Source organism: Grus americana, chromosome 4 (assembly GCF_028858705.1).
Source record: "Grus americana isolate bGruAme1 chromosome 4, bGruAme1.mat, whole genome shotgun sequence".
NCBI lineage: Eukaryota > Metazoa > Chordata > Aves > Gruiformes > Gruidae > Grus > Grus americana.
Window position 1 is genome coordinate 19,325,846 of NC_072855.1, and position 25,438 is coordinate 19,351,283.

The 25,438-nt window shown below is 40.8% G+C and overlaps 1 protein-coding gene across 1 annotated transcript; it reads left to right on the top strand.

Annotated features, from left to right (window-relative positions):
• The first annotated feature begins 494 nt into the window (after positions 1-494).
• On the top strand, positions 495-16,040 carry LOC129205753 (cytosolic beta-glucosidase-like). The gene is given in 8 exon segments (XM_054823885.1): positions 495-632; positions 4,942-5,014; positions 9,192-9,419; positions 15,426-15,471; positions 15,473-15,660; positions 15,663-15,740; positions 15,743-15,825; positions 15,828-16,040. Coding segments are annotated over 8 exon segments (1,047 nt in total).
• The last annotated feature ends 9,398 nt before the right edge of the window (positions 16,041-25,438 follow it).

A 25,438-nucleotide genomic window follows, 5' to 3' on the forward strand; every position in this document is an offset into this window, starting at 1 on the left:
TAAGGCACAGCAGATATTTTCCCAGAAAAAACACATCGAGCAAGTTTGCCAGAAGGTAGCTCTACAAATGTCTTGAAACTCTCAATTTCTAGAAAACGTAGGCAGCTCTCCCCGAAACATCAGTGAAGGGACACTGTCCAAGCAAAAAAGTTGCTTTCACAAGGGACCAGGGAGTCTGTCTATGCTTATGGTATTTTTTATGTTGGTTTTCATATATATAACCTCCTTTTTTTATCCTGACATTTTTGCGTGATGGCTCATTGTTTTCTAGCTTGTTCACTTAGAAGGTGAACAATCCAGAAACGTGGAACAGCAGGACACGCTGAGATATAAATGAACAGAGCATGGTTTTACATGAAAGGGCTTTTGCCAGGTTTTCTACTGAAGTGTGCAAATTTAAAGCTGTGGATCAACGCCCTGCTCTCTGCACACTCAGTGTTGGGTCACAACATAGTGACAGTGACAAACTCCTGAGCACTCAGCAATAAAGGACGATGCCTTCAACAGCCAAGAACTACCAAGGACTTTTGAAGACTGATGACCAATATGGAATATCACTTTACATACGTACTATACATCCTAATGCTGTGCTGCGCAGAATTGCTGAAACTGTCTCTTGTACAGGGAGTGATGTAACGCTAGTTTGGCTCTCCTCTATAGCTTGTGTAGAGTTATTCCCAGAAAGATCAATTTGTGTGAGCTCCTCAACTGGAATTAACTTGCTCACAACTGGCTTTAGCTCTCCAAGATATTGTGCACATATATCTGGTATTGGAAAGCTCGTAGCAGCTGGCATTATATCGGCAGTTTCCTCAGCAATATGAAAAAATTCAAGCTGCATGATGCAATTACCAGAAGCGGTGGGAGAATATTTTATTTCTTCAGTCTCATGCTCTTTTATGGTTCTTTAGCCAGTGGCTCACTCTTATGTCATTCACTTCATGAAGGACAACGCTCTGTTTGTTAAATGGACAGCTTACTTTTAAGTTTTCTTCCTGGAAAAAATTCCGTAGCTGCAAAATTTCTAAACATCTGACTGATAGTCTGTTTTCCCAGTGCCCAGACAAAATGCAGAAGAGAGCTGAAGGTTGTAGAGCTGCTCTAAGATGAGTCATTACTTCTTTGCTTATTCTTTAATAGTTTTGCCCAAATTTCACTGTTTTTCTCTGCTGCTCAGTTACAGATTCTTGCCTAGTTTTCCTGATGTTCTTAATTTTAAATCTCTTCCAGTACTACAGCTCTCCAGATTTTTACCTGTTACCATCTGTTGATTTTTTTACCTAAATATTATTCCTCTGTTTTCTAAACTGAATCTCATTGCAATATTCTGCCTGTGTTTCTAATCTTCCCGTGACCCCTTGTATTATTTCTCCATTTTCAGCAGTGTGCTCAGCTCCTCCTAGTTTAATAGATCTGCAGATTTCATTAATGTACCATTTACTCCCTCTTCTAGCTCATTATTGAAGCTATTAAATGAGATCAGAAGTAATACTAATCTTTGTGTACTGCACTAAATGCCTCCCTTCAAAGTTATTGTTTATCATTACCCTTCATTGTTTGTCATCACCCTTCATTTCAGTCAACATGATAGTTCATTTCCAGTTTGATTTAAGTTTGGGAACAGAATTTTGACACATTGGAGATGGGAGAAGAAAGGCTAATCAACGATCCAGCAGAGGCTTCTAATTAAGGCTCAATTTAGAGGATCAAAGTTAGGAGTCCTCTACTGCAGCCACAGTGTAAGGTGGAAACTGTCTCCATAACTTAATTGAGAACACCTGAAGCTCAGTGCTACAATATCCTGAAGAAAACAGTGTACTGCTAAAATTCAGGCATGTGACAGTATAGCTTCTGCTCTCTATTCATTAATTTTGTATTACTATTAAAAAATCAAGTTTGTCTGGCAGACTTCAAAGTGTTTTAGTAAATTCGTTTTCTCAATAGCTGTTCCATTATGTTGCCAGGGAGGGAAGCTAAATTTATGAGTAGCAATTTCAAAGACAACTCACAGAATATGTGAACTTCTATCTTTGGCTGTTTCCGAGATGTACAGTCTTGCTTCCAAAGCAGCTATATCCTTCTTCAGTTTCTGCACAGTGTAAAATTTCAGGAAAGAGATTTTAATTTTCACAATCCCTTCAAAGTTTAATTTCTAAATTCCATAGTAAAGACTATCAAACATATTTATAACATGTCATTAGAAAACATCGATTCAGTCAGGAAAAACTCATTTTGACAAGATACAATTCCTCTGATAATAATCAATCCCACATGACTTAAGGGCCCAACACCAAAGCCTGTTCATCCTTCACCTTAATATAATACCTAGCATTTTATAAAGTTAGGTTGCCAGCCCTTAGCATCAGGGCCAATTACTCTTGGTCTTTATTGACTTGCCAAAAATATCTTTATCCAAATACATTTGGATATCCAAGAACTGCTCGATTTTTCCTAGGAATACTTGGCTCATTTAGTTACGTGTAGTCTGTGTCAGTGTGAATGTAAAAGCCCTAAACCTAGTCTGGAAGAAATGTGCCTCTAGGTAGAACTGAGATCTCTTACAGTATTGTGCTTATATGTGTTGAACAAAACAATGGGACAGTGAAATATCGAAATTCAGGTTGGGGTCAGGTTGTTTGTTAGATGTAGGGAAAATTATCAGAGTAAGAAGGCGGGTGCATCCCAAGGGCCATGACACGCAGTGGGTCTAATGGGAATATAATTGCAGGTCCCGCTACTTCAACAAGGAGTGGGATCATGAGGCCAGAAATACACCCAGAAGTGGGGTCACAAATCTAGAAATTGAGTTGCCAGAAGAGTTTGAGATCAGCTGCTATAAACTCAGCTTCTCTGAATGTTGAAGCTCTGCATCTTTCAGTATCTGCCTACTTATCTGACATAGCCTGCTATCTCATTACTGTGAATCTGCCTTAACCTCTGAGGCAAATTTTGTTCACTCTTCCCCAGACTGCTTATGGAATATTTTCCTCCCACTCAATCTCTCCTAAAACCCATCTCTGTCTCTGTTGATTCCTGCTAGGGAATCAGCAGTGACACTTTTTAGCCTTGTTTTTATGGTTAAGCATTTTTATAAAACTTTTTATTGGGTTTTTATTGCTACAATCTCCTGTCTGCCCCTCTCCCCCGATTATTGAGTTACATATTTATTATATCTCTTGTGAAATTGAATTGTATGATTTTCTGGGAAAAGATTTAATGTCACTTACATTTTCAAAGGTACCTACCAATAACATTTAATGATGTAAAAAATATGCATAATTACTCTGCTTCATTAATACCTATTAATCATGATTTAAGGTGTCCTTGATGAGTTTTACTGTTAACTGCCCAATGCTTACCTTCTTGCAAATGAAAACCTGAGGAGGCTGCTTCAACCAGAGAACATTAACTAGTTCATTCCATCACTTTTTAGTCATCTGTATAAAACACGTAAAGGATATGTATGTTTGCCTAGACCATGTGTCAGCATGTGTTTTGGGAACAAGTTGGTATGTTGTGCCTCACGTCCCCCTTTGTTCCTTTGTATTCAAGGGGCTTTTACCTTTCCTTTGAAAGACACTTGAGGAAATGCATGCCTGCTGTGAAAGCCTGATTTATTTTGCATTGCATCTGCACTGTCTGATTCTGCAATGTGCACTTTGGAATTAAATCAGCTTCTCTGCATCTCTACAAAGGATTATTTTTTTTCTAAAAGACGTTGACTCTTTCATTGGGTGTATTTCTGGCAAAAAGTATGTGCGTTAACTGTATCAGTGGCTTTGCTGTGCATGATAAGTTTTGTCTTATTTTTGTTGTCAAAGAAAATATCACTTATGTGTATAATGCTTTGCAGGAGTAGGTCCTCACCCAGAAAGATTTCAAAATCAGAAAGGTACAAGAGTAAAGAAGAAGAAAAAATAGTAGTCATCATACATTATTGCTTAGCAGTCCAACAAGTGCAGATATGGACCTTGGGCAAAAGCAGTGTGAATACAGTATTATAATAAATGGGGAAAAAACTTCTGTTAAGTCAAAAAACCAACCAAACAAAAAAAAATTGCAGTGGTGCCATCTAGCGTGCCAGGGGTTGCAGTTTTCTGGGAAGGGACAGTAAACTACTTTCAGCCCATCCCACTTGTTACAGGCATACCCTGACTCGTCCTCCTGCTGCTGTTCCCTTCCCAGCCTGCTGACAGGAGAGCAATAACAGCATTGACAGAAGGTAGAGGAAGAGACCTGAGGGCTCTTTTGCAGATGCTGATTCTGGCACGCATGCCATAAGGTTGTCATTGCTGCTCTAGAAAAAAATGAGCATCCATGGGATTTTAAAGAAGGAGAAAGATAGCTGTTCTGGTCTGTACTCCCATACAAATCTTCCTCTTCTACTCATTGGTTTCCACTGCTAAACATATAATGGCTAAAACATCCTTTCTCACCTACTGCAGGCCAGTTGTTTTGGTGTTGGGAGAGAGAAAATATAAATTTGATGCCAGAAAAGAAGAGGTGCTGCTGGTTTTTGAAGCTTACTGAAAGGGGCGGAAATGACTTTTTACCTGGTGGCTGAAGGATTTATGTTGAGTAGAGGGTCCACAAAGTCCTTTGGGCAGGAGGTGAGAGGGAAGTGAAGGGGAACAGGGATCTGTTCTGTGTACTAATGCTTTGTACTAGGTGGAGCCCTTTTGCCGTGACCACCCTAGGCTTTTCCACTGCTGCCTTTTCCACTTTCACTGTTAGCTGAACCTCTCTGCTTTAATCCCGAGATATGCAAAATGCATGGCTTGCCCTTCTGTGTATGAAGCTGCACAGGGTTTATTTTTGTCTTCAGTATAGAATCTGCTTGTAACAAGTGGAAGAGTGATTGAGCCAGGAACCGTTGTCTGCAAATGAAGCCCACATCTCCATAGCATCGCATAATGCTGTGTATTCGCCTGTCCTCTGCAGCTGGTGCCAGAGGATATTGCTTTTCCAGTTGGATTTGCTTGGGGTGCAGCTACAGCGGCATATCAAATTGAAGGTGTCAATTTTTAGCTGCCAAAGTGTTAAGGAAGTTTTAAGCGAATGAAAAGTCTGGATCCAGGAAGGACAGCGTTTGATCTTTTCTTGTTACATAGATGCTACATCTGATGCAAATTCATGTAGCACTTCTGTTTAAACACTTCTGGCCTGTGCAGTAAGAAGAGGATAAAAGATAAAGATGTTTCAAATCTCAGAAATACAGCTAGGTAATGACAATGGAGGAGGAACTTTGCACTAGATATTGGGGCGGGGGGGGAGCAGAAATAAGTAATTTTCCAACTAGTGCTTGAGTATTTCCTTTCTCTAGAGCTAATTTAAGTAGATTACTATCGACTACTCCAAAACTGGATGGCAGAACTACCTCATCAGACATTGGTATTCACAGAGGGTCCTCAGTTCAGAATTCATCTCCAAAGGGTATGAAAAACGGTGAACTGAGAGGACTCGTGGAGGCCCTCCCCCAGGGACATGTGTCACGTTCCCAATTGAACGGAGGTGCTGACAAAGTGTTTTTCCCAGCGTGATATGAAAATCTGTGGCAGAGTAGGGAATGCAAACCCGTAAGGGACAGGGACATCTACAGCCATAACCCCCCCTACCTTTATCCCTTCATAAATGTGTGTTTAGAGACCTTTAAAATACATATAGATCTGATTTTCTCATATTATACCCTGCAGCATACAGGCACTTAGCTCCCATTGATTTCAGTACCTAAATGGGAGCTGTAGATCTAAAATTGTCTTTGAGGATGTAGCCTTTAGTTCTTGGTTATTGCTGAAAGCGAGAGTACTTGCCCATGCTTGGTACCTTTTAACGAGCTCAGTTAGCTTCACCTAATAGACTGAACAGCTCGCTGTTCCCGGGGAATCAATATTCTGGGCCAGATTCTAACTCGAGTCCTGCAATGCGCATAGCTCTGCTAACTAATTTTTAAAATGTGAATTGTGTGTGCATATAGAATGACATTATAATTTCCTGCCTTCTGAGTGGCTAGATGGGCAACTTTAATGTTCTCTTAATGTATTTTTAATGAGCTTTCCTAAGGCTTCTGAGTGGGAGAAACGTTAAAAAAAAAAAATCTATAATGTGGTCTAGACACTACTCAAATGACCCTTTTCCCACAGAAGTAAGAAACTCAAGAGGGAATTCCTCCTCCTGAAAGCTTTGGAAGCTGTGCAGCTTCCGACTTAGAGGCAGCATGATTGAAGCAATAGTTCTTATAGAGTCCAAACTCAGTTGCTGCACATATCACAAGATACACAGTGGATGAGGCAAGGGCTGACAGGCTACTTTATTTTTTACTGTCAGCTATGTATTTATGCACAGCACAACCTTCTCCACTCTGTATATTTCAAAGTGCTAAAAAATCATACCAATTGTACTCTGCATGCTCAAAGTGCAGATTTCAAAGGTTCATGACTCAGTCAAATCAAAATCAATTTGCACCAGAACACTCAAAAGCACTTCTTCTTACTGAGGGCCATTTCTATGCTAAATTTCAACTCTCTGCTTGATTTTTTTTTTCCCCCCAGAGAGAGAGAGGGAAAAGGTGCAAAAAATTCTTGTAATGGTAAAAGTGGTTTTCTTCACTTCTTTCATATGCCAAATAGTTGAACTACATTAATTCAAACAAAATTTCACCTTTTGGGCAGAGACCAGGCCAAAAAAATTTCACTCTGAAAGGTGAAAGCACAGCTGAATTAGAAGAAAAGCTAACTTGGAAAAGTACATGGAAACTTAAATACTCTGATCAGTAATATTCCCGCTTCTCTAGCTTCACTTAAATGGAAGAACATTCCATCTTATTCCATTGTAATACTTGCAGAGAATGGGGAACATGCGTCACGTTTCATGATAATTTATATTAATCATTTGATGGCATGTTATGTGATGATTTGGTAGCTAAGTCTTACCGATGTGTTTGAAATGTAAAATCAGTTCCTCATCCCTGTTCTTTCCTGGCCCTGAAGCTCGCTAAAACCCAGGGTACGTCTACGCCGTGGACTGCTGTGTAGCGTGGAGGTTTCTGAGCAAGCTTAGAGCTGCAAGCTCAGTTCAGTGAAGTGGAGCAGAGCTCTGTGCAGACTAATTGTGGCTCAGCAGGGTACGTCAGTGTATGTGGAGCTCTCTGTTGCCTCAGCTAGATTGCTTCCTAGACTTCATTTAGCTAGCCCCGATACTCCGCGCTGTACAGAGAGGCTCTTCGACCAGCATGAGGAATGCTTGAAAGTGGGTCTGTTTGCCACAGCCCCAGTCAGGGCTTTATAGTGGCTAATGACCACTGGCGTAGTAATGTCATACTCTGCTGAAAATCAAATGCTTCTCCCCCTCCATCCCGCCTCCTTTGCTGGGGGGAAGGCAGACAAAAAAGAAATCGTTCAGTATCTGCACTAGCTGCTGATCCTTAAATGGAGGTGTGTTAGCTGCCAGTTATGGCAGCTTTTTGGCTTCCCTTCACTCCCACCGTAGTGAAAAAGGAGTTATATCATATCGAGGTGGTGCAGGAAGCCTGCTTTTAAAGGCTTCTAAATTCTAGGTACTGCCAAAGAATCACTGTTCTTTGGTATTTCCTGCACTTTTCTAAAATGACTGTTTATATCAGCTGGCATATTTGAAATTAGAAGCAGGATATAGAAAACTTCTAGTACTGTATTTTTCCGAGGAGCATACAGGCAGAGCACGAAGTCTGTGATAAAATCTGAGATTAAGAGAAACTCAAACTGAAATTTGACCTACTTTGAAGGTTGTCCCATATAAGAGTTTAATTTACTGACCAACCAAATGTAGATGTATAGGTGTTCATGTGCTGCAATAAAATTCTGTAAAGAACATGAAATGTGACAATGATCTTTGGAAAGCTAGGTTACAGAAGTGATATTACAAATTTTAGTAATGCTTTAAATTAAGTGTCTTCAATATGCTTAACCTTGCATTAAACTTAGATTTAATAAGACAGATGTGTATTAAGTACTGAATGTACTTAAGGGAGCAATCTTGCATTGGCAGGGGATGGACTCAATGACCTCCTAATAGTTCTCCTCCATCTCTAATTTCTATGATACTAATTGATTATTAAAACACTTTTATTGAGGATTGATATGTAGCTATTATATAGTTATTAATCTTACAACCTAACTGATATTTAATTTATACATGATTTTAACACGCAAAGTCATTTTAGTTTTTAAAGAGTAACCCTGGAACAGTGCATTCACTGGGGCTCTGAAAAATCTTGCTGGTAAATGAGATTGGCCATTTTGGGGTTATTTGGAATTTCATGATAAAATCACACTTTGCAGGGGGGTAGGTTTACAGAGCGCTCTGCATTAAAAATGAAATGTTTGCCTCAGCTACAGCATTGCTCTGGAAAGACAAAGCAGCTTGTCATGAAGAAAGGTGCATTTATTTGGTTTAAATACTCTGTGACGTTAGTACTGTGTATTCTCAAACAACAGCTAAATTTTGAATATTTTAAAGGTAATCTGTCCACCTCAGTTTTGGAATTTCAGAGAAATTTCCCAGAATTATGACAGTGAAGAAAATGGTGCGGGGATTCTGAGCATTCAAAATTCATTTCTGTGAACGTTTGGCTAAGCGAAAAGCAGAAATTTTGCAGAGCTGTGTTATTAATTCAGCTTGTATATGCCTAAGGCCATGGCTCATAATGGCATTCCTTTCTTTTTAACAGACTGTCAGGATTTTCAAAGGACATCCAGAAAGGCATAAGTGCCTATTTGTTGGATGTAGTTCTCATACCCTAAAGGCTTTCTTTGATATGGACTGATCTTTTACATTTATGGATGGAAGTTGCATTAGAAAATGCCCTTTGTGAAAACCTGTAATATCTCAAGAGTTGCAAACATCTGATTTCTGGCTAAGGAAGTATGAAGAGTGTCAGAACTCTGAATGCTCTTGGTTGGGTTTTTTTTGAAACAGGATTTTCAAATAATTAGCAGCAAGCAAAAATATGAATATATGCAAAACCTAATGCAAACATATACTAATGCTTAAAAGTTCCTAGTTACTTTATATGATATGAGGAAGGGGGAGGGAATACTGCTCGATTTGCTCATAGGATTCTGAGGGGTTTGTGCCTACTTTGTGATAAAAATTTACATTCAACATATGTCTTTTGATGTCAAAAGTGTAACGACCGAGTTTTGTTTTTCAAGCAGAAGGCTGGAATGCAGATGGAAAGGGCCCTAATGTCTGGGACACATTCACCCATCAGGGAGGAGATCGAGTTTTCAAGAACCAGACTGGTGATGTAGCTTGTGGCAGCTACACTCTGTGGGAGGAAGATTTGAAATGTATCAAACAGCTTGGATTGACTCATTATCGCTTTTCTCTTTCCTGGTCACGTCTGTTACCTGATGGGACGACAGGTTTCATCAACCAGAAAGGCAATTGTTTCTTAAAAATAGAAGGTTGCAGCTTTAATTCAAGGTTATTGCTGCAGTCTGGCATAATTAATCCAGTATGCTATTCTGCAGTGTAGCTTTGAAATTGCAACTTTTTTTCAGAGTAATTATGGGATGATTTTTTATAGGTTTGCAACAACTTACTAATTAATATTCTAGATCCCCTTGGATAGCACAATCTTTTGGGATAGGATTAGTATTATGTTTCCTATGTATCTTTTTGCTTACTCCAGTTTTTTTAATTGTAACTCTAAATCATTTTGCTTCATCAGAATGTTTATACTTACAGGGATCCTAGCCATGAGGATATTTTTGGATGGCTTACAATAGACAAGTATCTTATTTGGCAAATGCATTTAGATAGTTTATCAGTATACTCTGATGTACTGAACTTCACATCGACTATTTTGCACTCGGAGGGACATACTTTTCCGAGATGTTTTCTTTAGCAAATTAGAGGGGATTCTTCAGACTCAGACAGGAACTGTGCTTGGGTCTCTGACAAACACAAGACAGTCCCTACTCTGAAAAGTTTTCACAGTCTCAGCAGACAATGTAAAAGTGAAAAGGGAAACAGCTCATAAACAAGCTGTTCAGATTGCTAGATATAACATTTGTTGCATTGCTGATTTAATTCCATTGGTATGGACTGAGGGGAAGATGAAGGTGACTTACTAGGAAAAGATAGGAAACAGCAGGTTTGCCTGCAGAAAGTAGGGAATGGAAGAAAGAAGAAATAAAGAGAATTGTGAAGGATAAAAGCGAGTGAAGCTGAGCCAGAGAAGGAGAAAGGATGGGAGAATTAAAGTAGCTGGCTGAGGTGTCTTGTATGCTGGGAGGATAATGTTCCGAGGAGAAAAAAGCAAAGCAGATTTGGATGAATCTCTGAATCTCAGTTCTGCCTCCTACTCTTCTGAATCTTAGTTCTACCAAGAAAATATATATCTTTACACTTCTGGGGCAGTGTTTGCCTTGGCAATTCTGTTCTTCCCCTGGTTTGAAGACTGCAAAGATGGAAGGCTACAAAGGGAAAGAATTTCATAGGAAAATGCTCTTCAGGTTATCCTGATCTGTACTAGGAAGATACCAGCAGAAGCAATATTTTTCTGTAGAATTTTGGTCATGTAGAGTTTGGCTGTTCAATAGGCAGCCGCCTGTACTCTGCATCCTGCAGATTACAGTTTTCACCAGAGAGTGGAGGAGCCTTTGTTTCAAGAATTCAGAAAGGGGGGGCTGGTGAATCTACTGTAAACAGACCAACCAGCCATTTTCCCCTGCAGAGCATGACTGCAAAAAATATGCCAGCATCCTGGAGAGGCTTGAATGGAAGCCTTTCCTTTGCCACCAAAATTTACAATATGCGGCCCACTTTCACTGGCACAGTTTGTCCTTCCCTAGGAATGCTTTTTGCGGTGTGTTGAATTTAAATTTGGCTGAGTCCTTGTGGTTTCTTTCCTATACTGATACTCTTTCAGCTGGGGCTGCAGGCGCTGTACAACCCCACAGAGCTGCCTTCTAAACGGGCTCTGCTACTTAGACGTCAGAGTGGGAGATAGCAAGCAGACATTCTGAATGCACTTGGTAAGGAAAGCTAACATTTTGACAAAACTCAACTGTAATTTCAGAAAATGTTCGCTTGATCCCCAGTATAAGCAGTTGCCTGATTAATATTATGAACTTTACATTTAGCGAAAGGGCATTGGAGGAACTCCAAGTAGGCCAGCTTTCATTAGGCAGGAGTTCACTTCTCTTGTGCAGTGATCTGTTGAAGCAATTGTAACTGCATAGCATGGAAAGGCCATCATCTTCTATATAAACATTTTTACAAAGAGCATGTGAAGAATTAGAAAGCTTAGAGCAATGTCCTTTCATATAAAATCATTCACACCAACTGATTCACTACCAATTTCACACCTAAGACGTAGGACATTTGAAAACCTTTAAAACCGTTCTGTTTCTAACTCAGTGGGAGTAGGGACTTTTAAACCAGCGATGTTATAGGTGTATTGTTCCTAAGATGTGTCAGGTTTTAGGTTAAAACTTATACAAAATTTGTTTTTCAAGTATTTTTGTACACTTATTTTTAGCCCGAAAGGTGCCCTGAGCAGAACAAGTTAGCTGCTAAACACCGAGTGTCGGTGTGGAGGGAGACAGAAGTAGCAGTTGTGGGGATATTGAGTCTGGGAGAGTTTGATGTTATGCCTCTCTTCAGCATGAAGGTAGGGAATCAGAATGGGGAGAGAAGATGACAAGAAAGGAGAAAAGAACAATCCTTCACTTTCCGGTGACAAAATGCTCCTTAATGTCTGTAATCCCAAAATTTTGGCGTGTCTCCACAAAGCTCTAATATACACACTTTCTCAGAAGAACATTTTCTTCTGTATTTCTGCTTCTAGCTGACCCACAGATACAGCCATAGAAAGTAAATCAGGCTACTCTGGAAGGTATGAGACGATCTGGAAATTTGACTTGACATTTCCATTTTTCAGGAATGCAGTTCTATTTCTCTTAATTTCCTAACACAAAGCATAAATCTTTTCCAATATTGGTGTTTAATCGAGATGTAAAAAATGAATGATAGCTGATTGCACTTAAAAGGTATAAATTGTACAAAGTAATTTATAATCTGAAAACTAGAATGAGAAATGCTAGTGTCTTCTAGGCAAGCATTACTCTCAATATGGTAGAACAGGATCCTGTATGAGCAAAGTATTTCTTTTTTCCCAGTTTAAGCTTATGTAGTAAACCTTGCAGTCCTGTCAGCAAACAGTTAATGCATCTCCAGTCCCACTGAAGTCAAATAGGTCCTTGTTCAAGAGTAACAGTAAGGAATTCTATTTGCTCCTAAATGCTCTTGCAAATTGCAAGAATTTTCTTTTCAAAATTTAAAATTCTGGTATATTCCTTCCTCTTTTACAAGGGTGCATTCTCAGGCACAGGCACGTATCTCCTCAGAATTTAATGTGTTTTTCTGGTGTTGCATTTGGAAGGAAAAGCAAACTACCTGTGAGATTTATTGTGAATTACTTTGTAAACAAACTTATTGAGTCTTGCTGTGCTACAGGATGTGTATGCACCTGTTTGTTTAGAAGAAGTCACTGTCTAAATCTGGGGTTCATAATTGATTGCTACAGTAAATGTTGTCTTAAAAAAGCCATTTGACGGAACTCCTTATGATCAGTCATTTGAAGTTAGGATAATTTGAAGTCTAATACTGTTCTCTTCAGAAGAAAGTAGCATGAGGTTCTGTGCTGGAATTTTTAAATATCAACACACAGTAAGCTGAACCTGAAAATACCAGTACAATATAGTACAGACATATTTACTAATGAACAAGTTTCGTGCTTTGGATTAAACATAATCTCTGGTTCAGAAACTGTTAAGAATAATAATCTAAACCATACATAACCTCCTAAGCATACATGTTTGTGGGGGGTTGACCGTGGCTGGAGGCCAGGTGCCCACCAGAGCCGCTCTCTCACTCCCCTCATTCACTAAACAGGGGAGAAAAGGCATAACGAAATGCTTGTAGGTCGAGATAAGGACAGGGAGAGATCACTCACTAATTATCATCACGAGCAAAACAGACCAAACTTAGAGAGGGAATTCATCTAATTTATTACTAGGCAAAACAGAGTAGAGCAATGAGAAAATACAATCAACTCTTAAAACACCTCCCCCCACCCCTCCCATCTTCCCGGGCTCAACTTCACTCCCGGCTTCAACCTCCACCCCCCTCAGCGGCACAGGGGGACGGGGAGTGGGGGTTATGGTCAGTTCATCTCACGGTGTTTCTGCCGCTTCTTCATCCTCAGGGGGAGGACTCCTCTCATCGTTCCCCTGCTCCAGCATGGAGTCCCTCTCACGGGGTGCAGACCTTCAGGAGCAAACTGCTCCAGCGTGGGGTCCCCCACGGGGTCACAAGTCCTGCCAGCAAACCTGCCCTGGCGTGGGCTCCCCTCTCCACGGGTCCACCGGTCCGGCCAGGAACTTGCTCCAGTGTGGGCTTCCCACGGGCCACAGCCTCCTTCAGGTGCCTCCACCTGCTCTGGCGTGGGGTCCTCCACGGGCTGCAGGTGGAATCTCTACACCCCCTCATCCTTCCTCCATGGGCTGCAGGGGGACAGCCTGCTTCACCATGGCCTTCACCACGGGCTGCAGGGGGATCTCTGCTCTGGCGCCTGGAGCTCCTCCTCCCCCTCCATCTGCACTGACCTTGGTGTCTGCAGAGTTTCTTACATCTTCTCACTCCTCTCTCCGGCTGCAAAAGCTCTCTCTCTAAGTGTTTTTCTTCTTCTTAAATATGTTATCATAGAGGCGCTGATTGGCTTGGCCTTGGCCAGCGGCGGGCCCGTCTTAGAGCCGGCTGGCATTGGCTCTGTCAGACACAGGGGGAGCTTCTAGCAGCTTCTCACAGAAGCCACCCCTGTAGTCCCCCCCACTACCAAAACCTTGCCACGCAAACCCAACACAATGTTGTTAACCTTCGCAAATTCCTTGTCTTCGTCCTCCTCCTTTCTGCTGTGTTTCAACTTCTTCAGACCTTTCTCAGTTCTGGATTTCAATACAGCTAAACATTTCATGAGCACTTATGTCTTATTAGGATACGTGGTAGTCTGAGACCCACAAATTTTTTATGAATTTTAGGTTTTTAAGGTTCTTAAACACTTTGGTATATTTACCCCAAGTCTCTGAAGCAAAGGCTGGCTGACTTCTACATTCCACCAGCATGATGGAGATCTATTCCTGGCTGGAACCTCTTAGCTTAACAAATAATAATTCAAGGCCACTGCTGGCCTTTTCCAATTACCGCAGTAAACCAGATAGTTCAAGTAGAAGAGCAAGCTAATTGATACTCTTTGAACCAGAGCTTATGATGTGTTTTGCAATATCAAGTGTTTTCAGAAGGCTTTAAAGCAATGTAGTTGTGTTTGGATGTAAGCAAAATTAAAAATGCCTATATGAGAGCTTAAGGTATCCTAATATTTAAACTTAGTGACCTCTCAGCAGCATAAAAATAGTCCTTTACGAAACATATTCATGTCAGCCACTGCTAAATCTGAACAGAAGTTGAATTCCTTTTAAGCCTCTAGAAATACATCCCCAGTACTGGCCAGCTTTAACAACACATCCAGGAAATTAAAGTTGATCTCTGTCTTATCAAAGGGGGACAGAAAGGTTGGGAGTCATGAGCTTCTAGAGAGGTGAGCTAATTCCTTCTTGCAGCTAGAGGGACTGAGCAGTCTGCAGCAGTGGCAGTGCAAAAGTAAGAGATTTGGTTTCTTGGATAAACTATTGCCAAGCCTTTCCAAGTTGGTGGCTAAAGACACCAGTGCCCTAAACTCCATCTAAAATCTAGTAGAGCCCAATGTAAAGCTTTAAACGTTACATAGATCTAATGAGGGGACCATTGAATTCACACCATTGCAAAATATTGAATTTGCATATTGAATGCATTGTCAGTATCTTCGTCTTGATGCTCGACAGTGATTGAGAATGGAACAGTCTAAGGGAAAGAGCTTAGTTACCTTGCTGAGTGCGGCACTAAAGTTTTTAAAAGAAACAGTTCTCAAGGAGAGCAATGCTTTCATTGGAACAAATCTACCTGTCGGGCTCTCGAGTGTCAGGATTTTTCCAACACGCTTTCGTCTTGTACATGCAGCCAGGCTGCCATTCAGGCATTTAAATGAAAGGATTATATTTTCATGTGACCAGCACCCATCAGAATTATGTTTCTCCCGGGGAGCTGCTGTCCACTGATCTATTCTGAAAATTTGCATCCTCATTTCATTTTATGTGCCTGGTTGGAAGATTTTGTGTGCTGAGCATTTTTGCCAACTCTGGGGTCTTGTAACAGTAGTCAGCATGCAGCTGAGAGGAAATATTTGCATCTCTCATCAGAGAAAATGTGCAGTGAGGTTTCTTCACGTGTTAAAATGTAATAAAGTTATTAAGTTAACCCTTTTTTGTTTCCTTTAATGTTTTCAGGAGTCAATTATTACAGCAAAATCATTAATAACCTGGGAAATGGCATTCTGCTCCCTGTATCATTTTGGCTTACCTCAGTCCTTAGAAGATGAAGGTAGCCGGAGATCTGAAAAGATCAGTGAGACCTTTGATACTCATGCAAACTATTGCCTCAGAACATCTGGAGACTGAGTGATCACTGTTAATAAGCCTTGTGTTGTTTGTATAGGTGGTTGTGAAAAAGATACGGCCCCAGCATTGGTACCAGAGCTTGCAAGACAGCTTATAATGTGATAAAAGCTCATGCTAAAGCCTGACACAGTTGCAGTAAGATATTTGGAGAAAACAATGCGGACTTTTGTTTATAGCTCTGAAACCAGATTGGTAGAACCTTTACGAATTCTGTAGCAGAATTACAATTTGTTGTAAAAAGCAACTAAAGGGTACCTGTCCTTTACCTCAGATGGGTTTGTCAGGACAGTATTTACTGATGGCAAATACCCAGCTATCATGAAGTCTTGGATTTCTGCAATGCATTCAAAGCAGGGTTACATATCATCAAGGCTTCTGGAATTTACTGAAGAGGAAAAAGTGACGATCATGGGTACTGCTGACTTCTTTGCTCTGAACTGTTAAACTTAAGACCAAGAAAATACAGACAAGAGGCTAAGTGTTTCAATGGACTGTGAAACTGAGCAAATAATGGATCCTTCTTGGCCTGTTGCAACTGGGAGGTTATGGCTGGCTGTAGTAGCATGGGGTTTACACTGACTTCTGTGTTATATCAAGGAATGACCTAACACTCACAGGACCGTTTTACCACTATTAGCTGGCCAATGAGGGTATCTGAGGATCCAATGAGTAATACTGGTGATTTGGGTTTTTTTGAGGAGCCCATCTGGATGGCATAAGACATTGTACAAGATATAAATAAACAAGTCACCTTGGGATTCTTAATTTAATTTTTGCATGCTGGCTATAAGGAGTAGAAGCCTTAGTGTTTTCCTATTGTCTTTGTACTTGATAGCTATTTTACAGTTTGAAATGACACACCAGTGTTATATCATCTTTTGAACTCCAGAAATGATCTTTCTGATGCCAGCACTAAGGCGTTCCTGGCATGCATCTACTCCTGGCAATGGGACATGTGGTGACTGCCAGTACCAAGGGGTTAAGGAGCAGTGACAATAAGCAGATGCTAATGCAGGAGAGATATTTTAGTCTTCTCATTAAAATAAGTCATTTCACTGTCTTCATGGATATTTGCACAGTTTTGCTTTTCCATTGTTAGTCATAAAAGGTCAGCTCATGGAAAATTAAGTTAATAGGGTCAGTGCAATTTGATGAAAACTAGTTTTAGTTTGTAGCTTAGAAAAGATAGAGGGTAATGCATCTGATTTTATGGGCTTTCTTACATCTGTTCTGAATAAAACTTCTGCTCTCTTGTTCTAGGTTACATATAATAACCCTATAATTTACATCACTGAGAATGGGTTTTCCTAAAGTGACCCTGGTCTACTTGATGACAGTCAACGACGAGAGTATTTCAGGCTGATTTTACAGGAAATTTTAAAAGGTACCATTTAAAATGATGAAAGATCAATTGTGCAAACTTAATATAATTTTCCTTGGTGCTTATTTGCATTCAGCAATGACCAATGATTCTTGAAGCTAAAATTCATGTAAATCAGACTAACGTAATGTGATTAGAAAAAAACCTGTTTAGCTGAAACGAAAGCAAGTAGTTCTAATCCTGCTCCTCTATCTTGGGGTGGAAACAAATTAAAAGATGTTCCATACATACATTATTTCTAAACTCAGTTCTGTAGAGCCATAGTTCTTTGTTGAGCAAAGCAACTACATTGATCTTCAAAAGTGCTCATCATTCATACTTCTCATTGTGAAGGATGTAAAGTTGAGTGCACCTGAAGCTGACCATTACATAATATCCGTACAGAATAAAGCCTCCCATACACAATGAGGTCTGTATAATAATTCATTCCTGTACAGGGCTGTTAAGTCATTATAGCTCAGCATCTGCCTTTATGTCAGGATGGCCAAAAGTGTTCAGCACTGGTGAAGCTCTTTCTTTTAGAAGGTGCTTTACCATTAGTTCTGATAGAAACAAAGTTGGTCCAATTTCCAATCTTCTGGATATTCCTTCCCTACCTTTCTTCTGTTGGTACTATTCTCTGAGGTAGTTTACAGGGAGCAGATCTTCTCGCTATATCTCAAATGGACTGTATTTTAAAATGCCAGTTGTCGTGGTTTAGGCCCAGCCGGTAGCTGGGTGCCACGCGGCCGCTCGCTCACCCCTCCCCCAGCGGGATGGGAGAGGAGAAGTATAACAAAAGGCTTGGGTCGAGATAAGGACAGGGAGAGATCACTCACTAGTTACCGTCACGAGCAAAACAGGCTCAAGGTTGAGAAGAGATTCATCTAATTTATTACTAGGCAAAACAGAGTAGAGCAATGAGAAAATACAATCAAGTCTTAAAACACCTCCCCCCACCCCTCCCATCTTCTTGGGCTCAACTTCACTCCGGCTTCAACCTCCTCCCCCCTCAGCGGCACAAAGGGGCAGGGAATGGGGGTTGCGGTCAGTTCAGCACACGTTGTCTCTGCCGCTTGTCCTCAGGGGGAGGACTCCTCTCAACATTCCCCTGCTCCAACATGGAGTCTCTCCCACGGGCTACTACAGTCCTTCACGAACTGCTCCAGCGTAGTCTCTCCCACAGGGTGCAGACCTTCAGGAGCAAACTGCTCCAGCGTGGGTCTCTCCCACAGGGTGCAGACCCTCAGGAGCAGACTGCTCCAGCGTGGGGTCTCTCCCACAGGGTGCAGACCTTCAGGAGCAGACTGCTCCAGCGTGGGGTCTCTCCCACAGGGTGCAGACCTTCAGGAGCAGACTGCTCCAGCGTGGGGTCTCTCCCACAGGGTGCAGACCTTCAGGAGCAGACTGCTCCAGCGTGGGGTCTCTCCCACAGGGTGCAGACCTTCAGGAGCAGACTGCTCCAGCGTGGGGTCTCTCCCACAGGGTGCAGACCTTCAGGAGCAGACTGCTCCAGCGTGGGGTCTCTCCCACAGGGTGCAGACCTTCAGGAGCAGACTGCTCCAGCGTGGGGTCTCTCCCACAGGGTCACAAGTCCTGCCAGCAAACCTGCCCTGGCGTGGGCTCCCCTCTTCACGGGTCTACCGGTCCGGCCCGGACTTGCTCCAGTGTGGGCTTCCCACGGGCCACAGCCTCCTTCAGGTGCCTCCACCTGCTCCAGCGTGGGGTCCTCCACGGGCTGCAGGTGGAATCGCTACACCCCCTCATCCTTCCTCCATGGGCTGCAGGGGGACAGCCTGCCTCACCATGGTCTTCACCACGGGCTGCAGGGGATCTTTGCTCTGGTGTCTGGAGCGCCTCCTCCCCCTCCTTCCTCACTGACCTTGGTGTCTGCAGAGTTTCTTACATCTTCTCACTCCTCTCTCCGGCTGCAAAAGCTTTTCTTTAACTCTTTTGTTTTCCTTCTTAAATATGTTATCACAGAGGCGCTGATTGGCTTGGCCTTGGCCAGGGGCGGATCCATCTTAGAGCCGGCTGGCATTGGCTCTATCAGACACAGGGGAAGCTTCTAGCAACTTCTCACAGAAGCCACCCCTGTAGCCCCTCCCGCTACCAAAACCTTGCCACACAAAACCCAACACACCAGTTCATTTATGTAACTAGTCCCCCTGTTATATTTGTCCAAAGTGATCACAATCATGAATGTCATATCATAGTTTAATAGTTTTTCATAGCCATTCTTCCATCTTCATGCTTCTTTTTAATTTTTGCTATGTTTATATTCTTTATCATTACTTTCATTGAAATGTTCATTTAAAAGCTACCTTTTTGTTTTCATTTAAAGTTGCAATTTATATTTGTCATCCATGCCAAATAACCTTTTTTCTTCAACTAAGTAGAGGATGCAAAGTACCATTTTCTGGCACTGAAACCAAGTGGTAGGGCCTGCTTCTGTCTGAAGCAGGCAGACCATCTTCTAGCTGCCTTTGGAGAGCACTTACTGGGCTGTTGCATATATGGCTCCAAGCCATATCTGGAGAGTAATAGTTAGCAGCGGACAGCAGTTTTGTCAAGGAGTTTTGTTTACTTATAAGGTTGTTGACAGGATATCTGGTTTTGACTTTCTCTGAAGATATGAAGAAATGAATAAACATTTGATTCTTACTGTTTGATGAAATGGTATTTACCAAATCTAGTTGTTTTATAATGTAAAATGGCTTATCCTGGAGTAAATGCACCTTAGTGCATTCACTGACCCAGTTCTCTTCACGCATAGTAAGGAAATGAAGGGGACTCTGAGATAAATGCCTATATGGGAGACATGAAAAGCTGGGTAAACTGAACCTTTGCCATTTGTTCGGTCCAACAAAGCTTTTAAACATGTATGTGATCTGACTGTAATTAGTACAGCCTTACACAGGTTTAGTTATATACGCAGTTTGGCATTAAGTTGGATTGACATTTATCATTTTATCCAGTAAAAAGCATAGAATCATAGAATCACAGCATGGTTTGGGTTGGAAGGGACCTTAAAGCTCGTCTAGTTCCAACCCCTCTGCCATGGGCAGGGACACCCTCCACTAGACCAGGTCGCTCACAGACAGCTCCATCCAACCTGGCCTTGAACACTTCCAGGGAGGGGGCATCCACAACCTCTCTGGGCAACCTGTTCCGGTGCCTCACCACCCTCATTGTGAAGAATTTCTTCCTAATATCTCATGTAAATCTACCCTCCTTCAGCTTAAGGCCATTACCCCTTGTCCTACTACTACTGTAAACAGTCCCTCTCCAGCTTTCTTGTAGGCCCCCTTCACGTACTGGTAAGCCGCAATAAGATCTCCCCAGAGCCTTCCTTTCTGCAGGCTGAACAATCCCAACCCTCTCAGCCTGTCTTCACAGGAGAGGTGCTCCAGCCCTCTGATCATCTTTGAGGCCCTCCTCTGGACTTGCTCCAACAGGTCCATGTACTGCTTATGCTGGGGGCCCCAGAGCTGAACACAGTATATTGCTGGGTCATGTTGAGCTTCTCATCAACCAACAGCCCCGAGTCCTTCTCCTCAGGGCTGCTCTCAATCCATTCTCTGCCCAGCCTGTAGTTGTGTTTGGGATTGCCCTGACCCACGTGCAGGACCTTGCACTTGGCCTTGTTGAACTTCATGAGGTTCACACAGGCCCACCTCTCCAGCCTGTCAAGGTCCCTCTGGATGGCATCCTTTCCCTCCAGTGTGGTGGAACACTGGTTGAAACAGGTCCCTGTATGCAAAGATAATATAAATATTAAATCCATCGGCTGTAAGACACTCTATGAAGAAATGCCAGTAACATTATCCCCATGTAACTTCTCTCTTGCTGCTCTGAGTAAATAGTTTGTTAAGGCCACTCCGTATGTACTGACCCACAAATGAGCAACCCATTTCAAGTTTTCAGCTCAGATATCCTGCAAAGGAGGATATTCAAAGATGTTCGCTTTATTCAATGCTTAAATGCTTAACCATTTATTAAGTGTTTTGTGAAGCAGAACAGTTTAATTGCTCTGCAAACAGTATCTACTCTACAATAATTCCTTATCTTATGAGCTAACTTTTGAAATGATTAGTACAGGCTCATTCATGCAATGAGCTCTGGGTCCTGACAGGAGCCTGCGTGGATTCTGCTGTGGGATTTGGGCATGCCTGCTTACTTTTTTGTCTAAGCAAGAAATAAATATGCTTGACTACAAAGGAGGGTATATCTACAGCCTGTTACTGTACTTGTTAATAGAAATATTTTAATATGTTATAACTGGATTGATAGTATCCTCATTTATCTTTTTGCATTAAAAACCCTCCTAGCTTTTAGAATACATGCTTGCACTAATTATGTTAATTTTGTCAGCCAAATTTTTCAAAATAATAAGGAGCTTCCCTTTTCAAGACCTTGTGTTTTAGAAAGAGCTATGCTCTAGTACTCTGAAAATCTGATACTTCAATGGCTCTTGAGCTAGGTTGCAAGAATGCTGGTGTCCAAAATTCCTAAAATTTTTACTATCATCAGGACTGTTTAAATTACAAGATTTTGGAGGGCAGGAGCAGTACTGAGCTGGTACAGCAACTTTCACCCACCAAGACTGTGATCATGCAGTATGGATAAGTAATAAAACCACTGTATGTTACCCCTATGCTTTATTTTTAGAAAAATATTCTGATGCTGTCAGGGAAAATTGAGATTTTTATTTTTTGGGCAGTGTTAGTTAATAAGACCAGAAAGAGCAACGTAAATATGAACTGGGAAATGGAGAGTGAACAGCATGAAGCTACTATAAATATATCACATTATAGCTATTATAGATGGCAAACAGTTTTTAAAAGGGTACAACTGCTGCCATGTTACTTCTGCACTATATGAATAGATAAAAGCATCAATATTTTAATAAATGTGGATATACATATTTAGCATCTCTACAGAGCCATAAGCATGCATGGTGCTTTACAGATAAATGAAAATGATGTCTTCTTACCCCAAGGAACTGAAAATCTAATTTAGATACAACGCAAGACGAGATGACGAACAGAAAGCTGGATGAGAGGTAAAAAGAAAACTTGGATCAGAGTTGTGAAATGCTTTTTACTACAGTTGCTTTTCCTTAATTTTATGTAATATATGTTAAGGATGACATCTAGACCAAAGATGAAGGCTGCCAATAAAAAGGTAATTGAAACTACTTAATTTTGAAAAGTGGAACCTTCTAAAAGAGGTAATAGAGTTTCATAAAGTCTATGGAGGAGAACAGGGCAAATAGTGGGTAAACTATTGCCCAAGACAGCTGATGGAGAAGAGCAATGAAGTTATTCCGTAATCTGGATGGTAGAAGATTATTAATAATGCTGAGGGGGAGGAAAGAATTAATTAAATGAATTGTAGGTTGCAGAGGGCTGCAAGAAGTAGGCACTGGAAAGAGAGTTGAAGTTAGCAGGAATAGAAAGTAAAGAAGTTGAGGATGATGTGATGTGATACAGGCAGAGGCAAATAAGAGGGAGATGAGCAAGAATAAATGTGAACAAGCAGGACTAGATTTGGAAGTAAATAGAAAACATATGAACATTTAATTTGGAGTCAGCTAGCAGGTCAACAGTAAAAAATGCAGGGCAAATAGGAGAAATTATTGCGAGGAGAAAGGCATGGGTAAAGCTTAAGATTCAGATGGTGTTAATTTTCTCCTTAAATATGCTTGAATGAAGCAGAAGAGAAAATGAGATACAGAGAATGCTGACTGCAATGGGAAGTGCAAAGTAGAACTAAAACTGACAGTAGGCAAGGTGGTGCAGTTAAGAGGATTTAAAAAAATGCACCTTAAGTTAAATGCAGTCCCTTCTGGACAGCTTTTTTTGTCCTTTTTTCCCTCAGACTTCTAAGAGTTGTTATAAAACCTTTTATATATTGTCATCGCTGCACACTTTGACCTTGCTCTCATGAACTAACCATTTACTCAGTGTTGTAGATACATATAAGCCTGCTTTTGCTGCATTCCCATGCACATAAAACAGTGAGGTTATAATGCAATACTGTAGTTCATGAAAATATGATTTATTGTTAAATTAAATATGGATGTCATAATGTGAGCCCCTCGGGTCAACTATAAGCTTGAATGTTATTGAAAGAGCTGCAGCAGCAGCTCTGTTTCTTCATTGCCGCTGACAAAAATGCCTCTACAAATAGAACACAACAATGCAGACATCTTAAGGAGTCTGTGAGATGTGCTGTCCCTGGCATAACATTGCCATGTGACATTTTCAAGAACTATAAATACATTGACTGCATTATAGTGTAAAAGTTAAGAAGCTTTGCAGTAGTCACTGCAGAAGCGTTAAAATCAAGCTGAATTTGTTGTGAATACTATGAGGGATTCAAAGCTTTAAAAAAACCACAACCCAAACAAAACAAAAAACCCCCAGAAATCCCTAAAATCATAAAGATATATCTAGCACAGAACAATGTCTTTATCAGATTTTTATATAGTTTTAAAAGGTCCAGAATACATAAGTATGGTTGCATAAAGTTCCAGTTAAATGCCAGTTTTATAATTTCGCGTTATGACAAGAAAAAAACAGCCACACGTAATTTCTTAGGAAATATGTCTAAGACCACCTCTAGACAATAGAAATGACCACTTTGTAGCAGTATTTTCTTGTTACTGATAGTTTATATCTCATTTTTTCACATTAATCCTTTAATCTGAATGTTTTAATCTGCAAAAGTAAGCACTTTTTTTTTTTTTTTCAACTCTTAAGCAGCAATTTTCCAATGCAAAATTATGAAGGAACATTTTCTTTCTCCAACATGCTCTGTAATCTGCCTTCAAAGTATCTTCAGTGAAAATAACAAAACACAGTTCTGTGCTCGTGCTGGGAAATTTTCTACTGGAACCATGGTAATAGGAGCCTGGTCAGTACACCAACAGAAGAGGATCGTTTCTCTGAAACAAAGATATATGAGTGGATTTCTTGCTTGCCAGTGTCTTGATTTTGACTGAAAAATTTAAATTAAAAGCGAGATTATGCAATAGCTGCTAGCTGTCTCTGGGCCGATCAGATGGTCCCTGGGGAAAGGGCTGCAGAGAATGCAGGAGCTTTGTGTGCAGTGTTAGGAGGAGGGTAGCTAGACTGAGCGTTGCAGCCATTTGTTCAAGTTGTAGGGAAGCTGGATGTAACCAGTACGTCACATCCCCACACAGTACCTGGGATGTGCTTTGATTCAAAAGTGACCAGCCCCCAGTGAACTGTTAGTTTTCAACAGCATGAGCGACTGCAGCGCAGGAATAGTTCCTGCTCTGTAGGGGATAGATACTGTGTGGGAGGTTTTGTGACTGCTAGTTACCTCAGAGAGGAAAACCTAAATATTTAGGCACTGTGGATGTTGTACTGCTGCTGGATAGCTCATGATTAAGCCCCTACTAGAACGTCCTTTGGGGTATTACTTTTGTTGTAGGCAGAGGATTTGCTATGCTTAGATAGAAGTATGACCACGTTGTTGCAGCAAAATTCAGGAGTCCAGCTTTGTTGCTGGTTGCCTCAGTTGTGCACGCAGAGATTGGGGATGTCAACAGCTAATCAGTGTCTAATATCCAAATCATATCTATGCGGCCAGAAAGTTAGAGGCAACTATTACTCACCTGCACATTAGAGATTTCCCTTAGGAAATGATTTGTACGTATAAAACATAATCCCCACATCAGAAGTAGCTACTGTAGGGTTTTTTATTCTGCTTTTTTTTGTTGTACAAGATGAAAGGTAATGGCTTCTCCACCGGAAAAAAACCTCACAAATGAAAAGGAGCGATTTTGGCCTTTATGATGAATAAACAGACTTTTATGAAAATTGTGAGTTTAAATTCGTCAGATGTGGATTGCACATAACATCATTGGGTTTGATATCAGTTCTAAGCCACATGCTTCATTTGGAGTTACCTTTCAGGAGAAAATGTACTGAATCCACAGAGGCACATCATAAAAAAATACTGTGCTAGTGTTGTGTCTTTGAGATGGGTTTTAATTTAAATCTCCTCTTTTTCAAGATAATTCAGTTTTAAATAACTCAGACCCATTATGTGCATTCTAAATGCCTTTCCTAGGATTATATATAGGATCACTCATAGAAGAAACTAAGTTAATATATAATACAGTTTGGCTAAGCTTTTCCATATAGGCATACATCTTTCCTGGAGTTAAGTCCAGTTTATTAGAATAAACATCTCTATTTAGATACCTATCACTTCTTAGTCATAGATTTCTATTCCAGAAAATGAGATTTTGCATTTTAATATACAACAGGAAACATATTTCTTCTTAGGGCAGAGCTCATTACCAAAAATATTATTAAAATTGATTCAAAAGGTATTAGAGAATTAGTGAGAAAGCTATTAAATGTAGTAGTACTGGTACAACTTTTATCTCAAGAAGTTCCTAAATGATGATTCCTGAATGTTTTCCATGGGAAGTATGAATGCC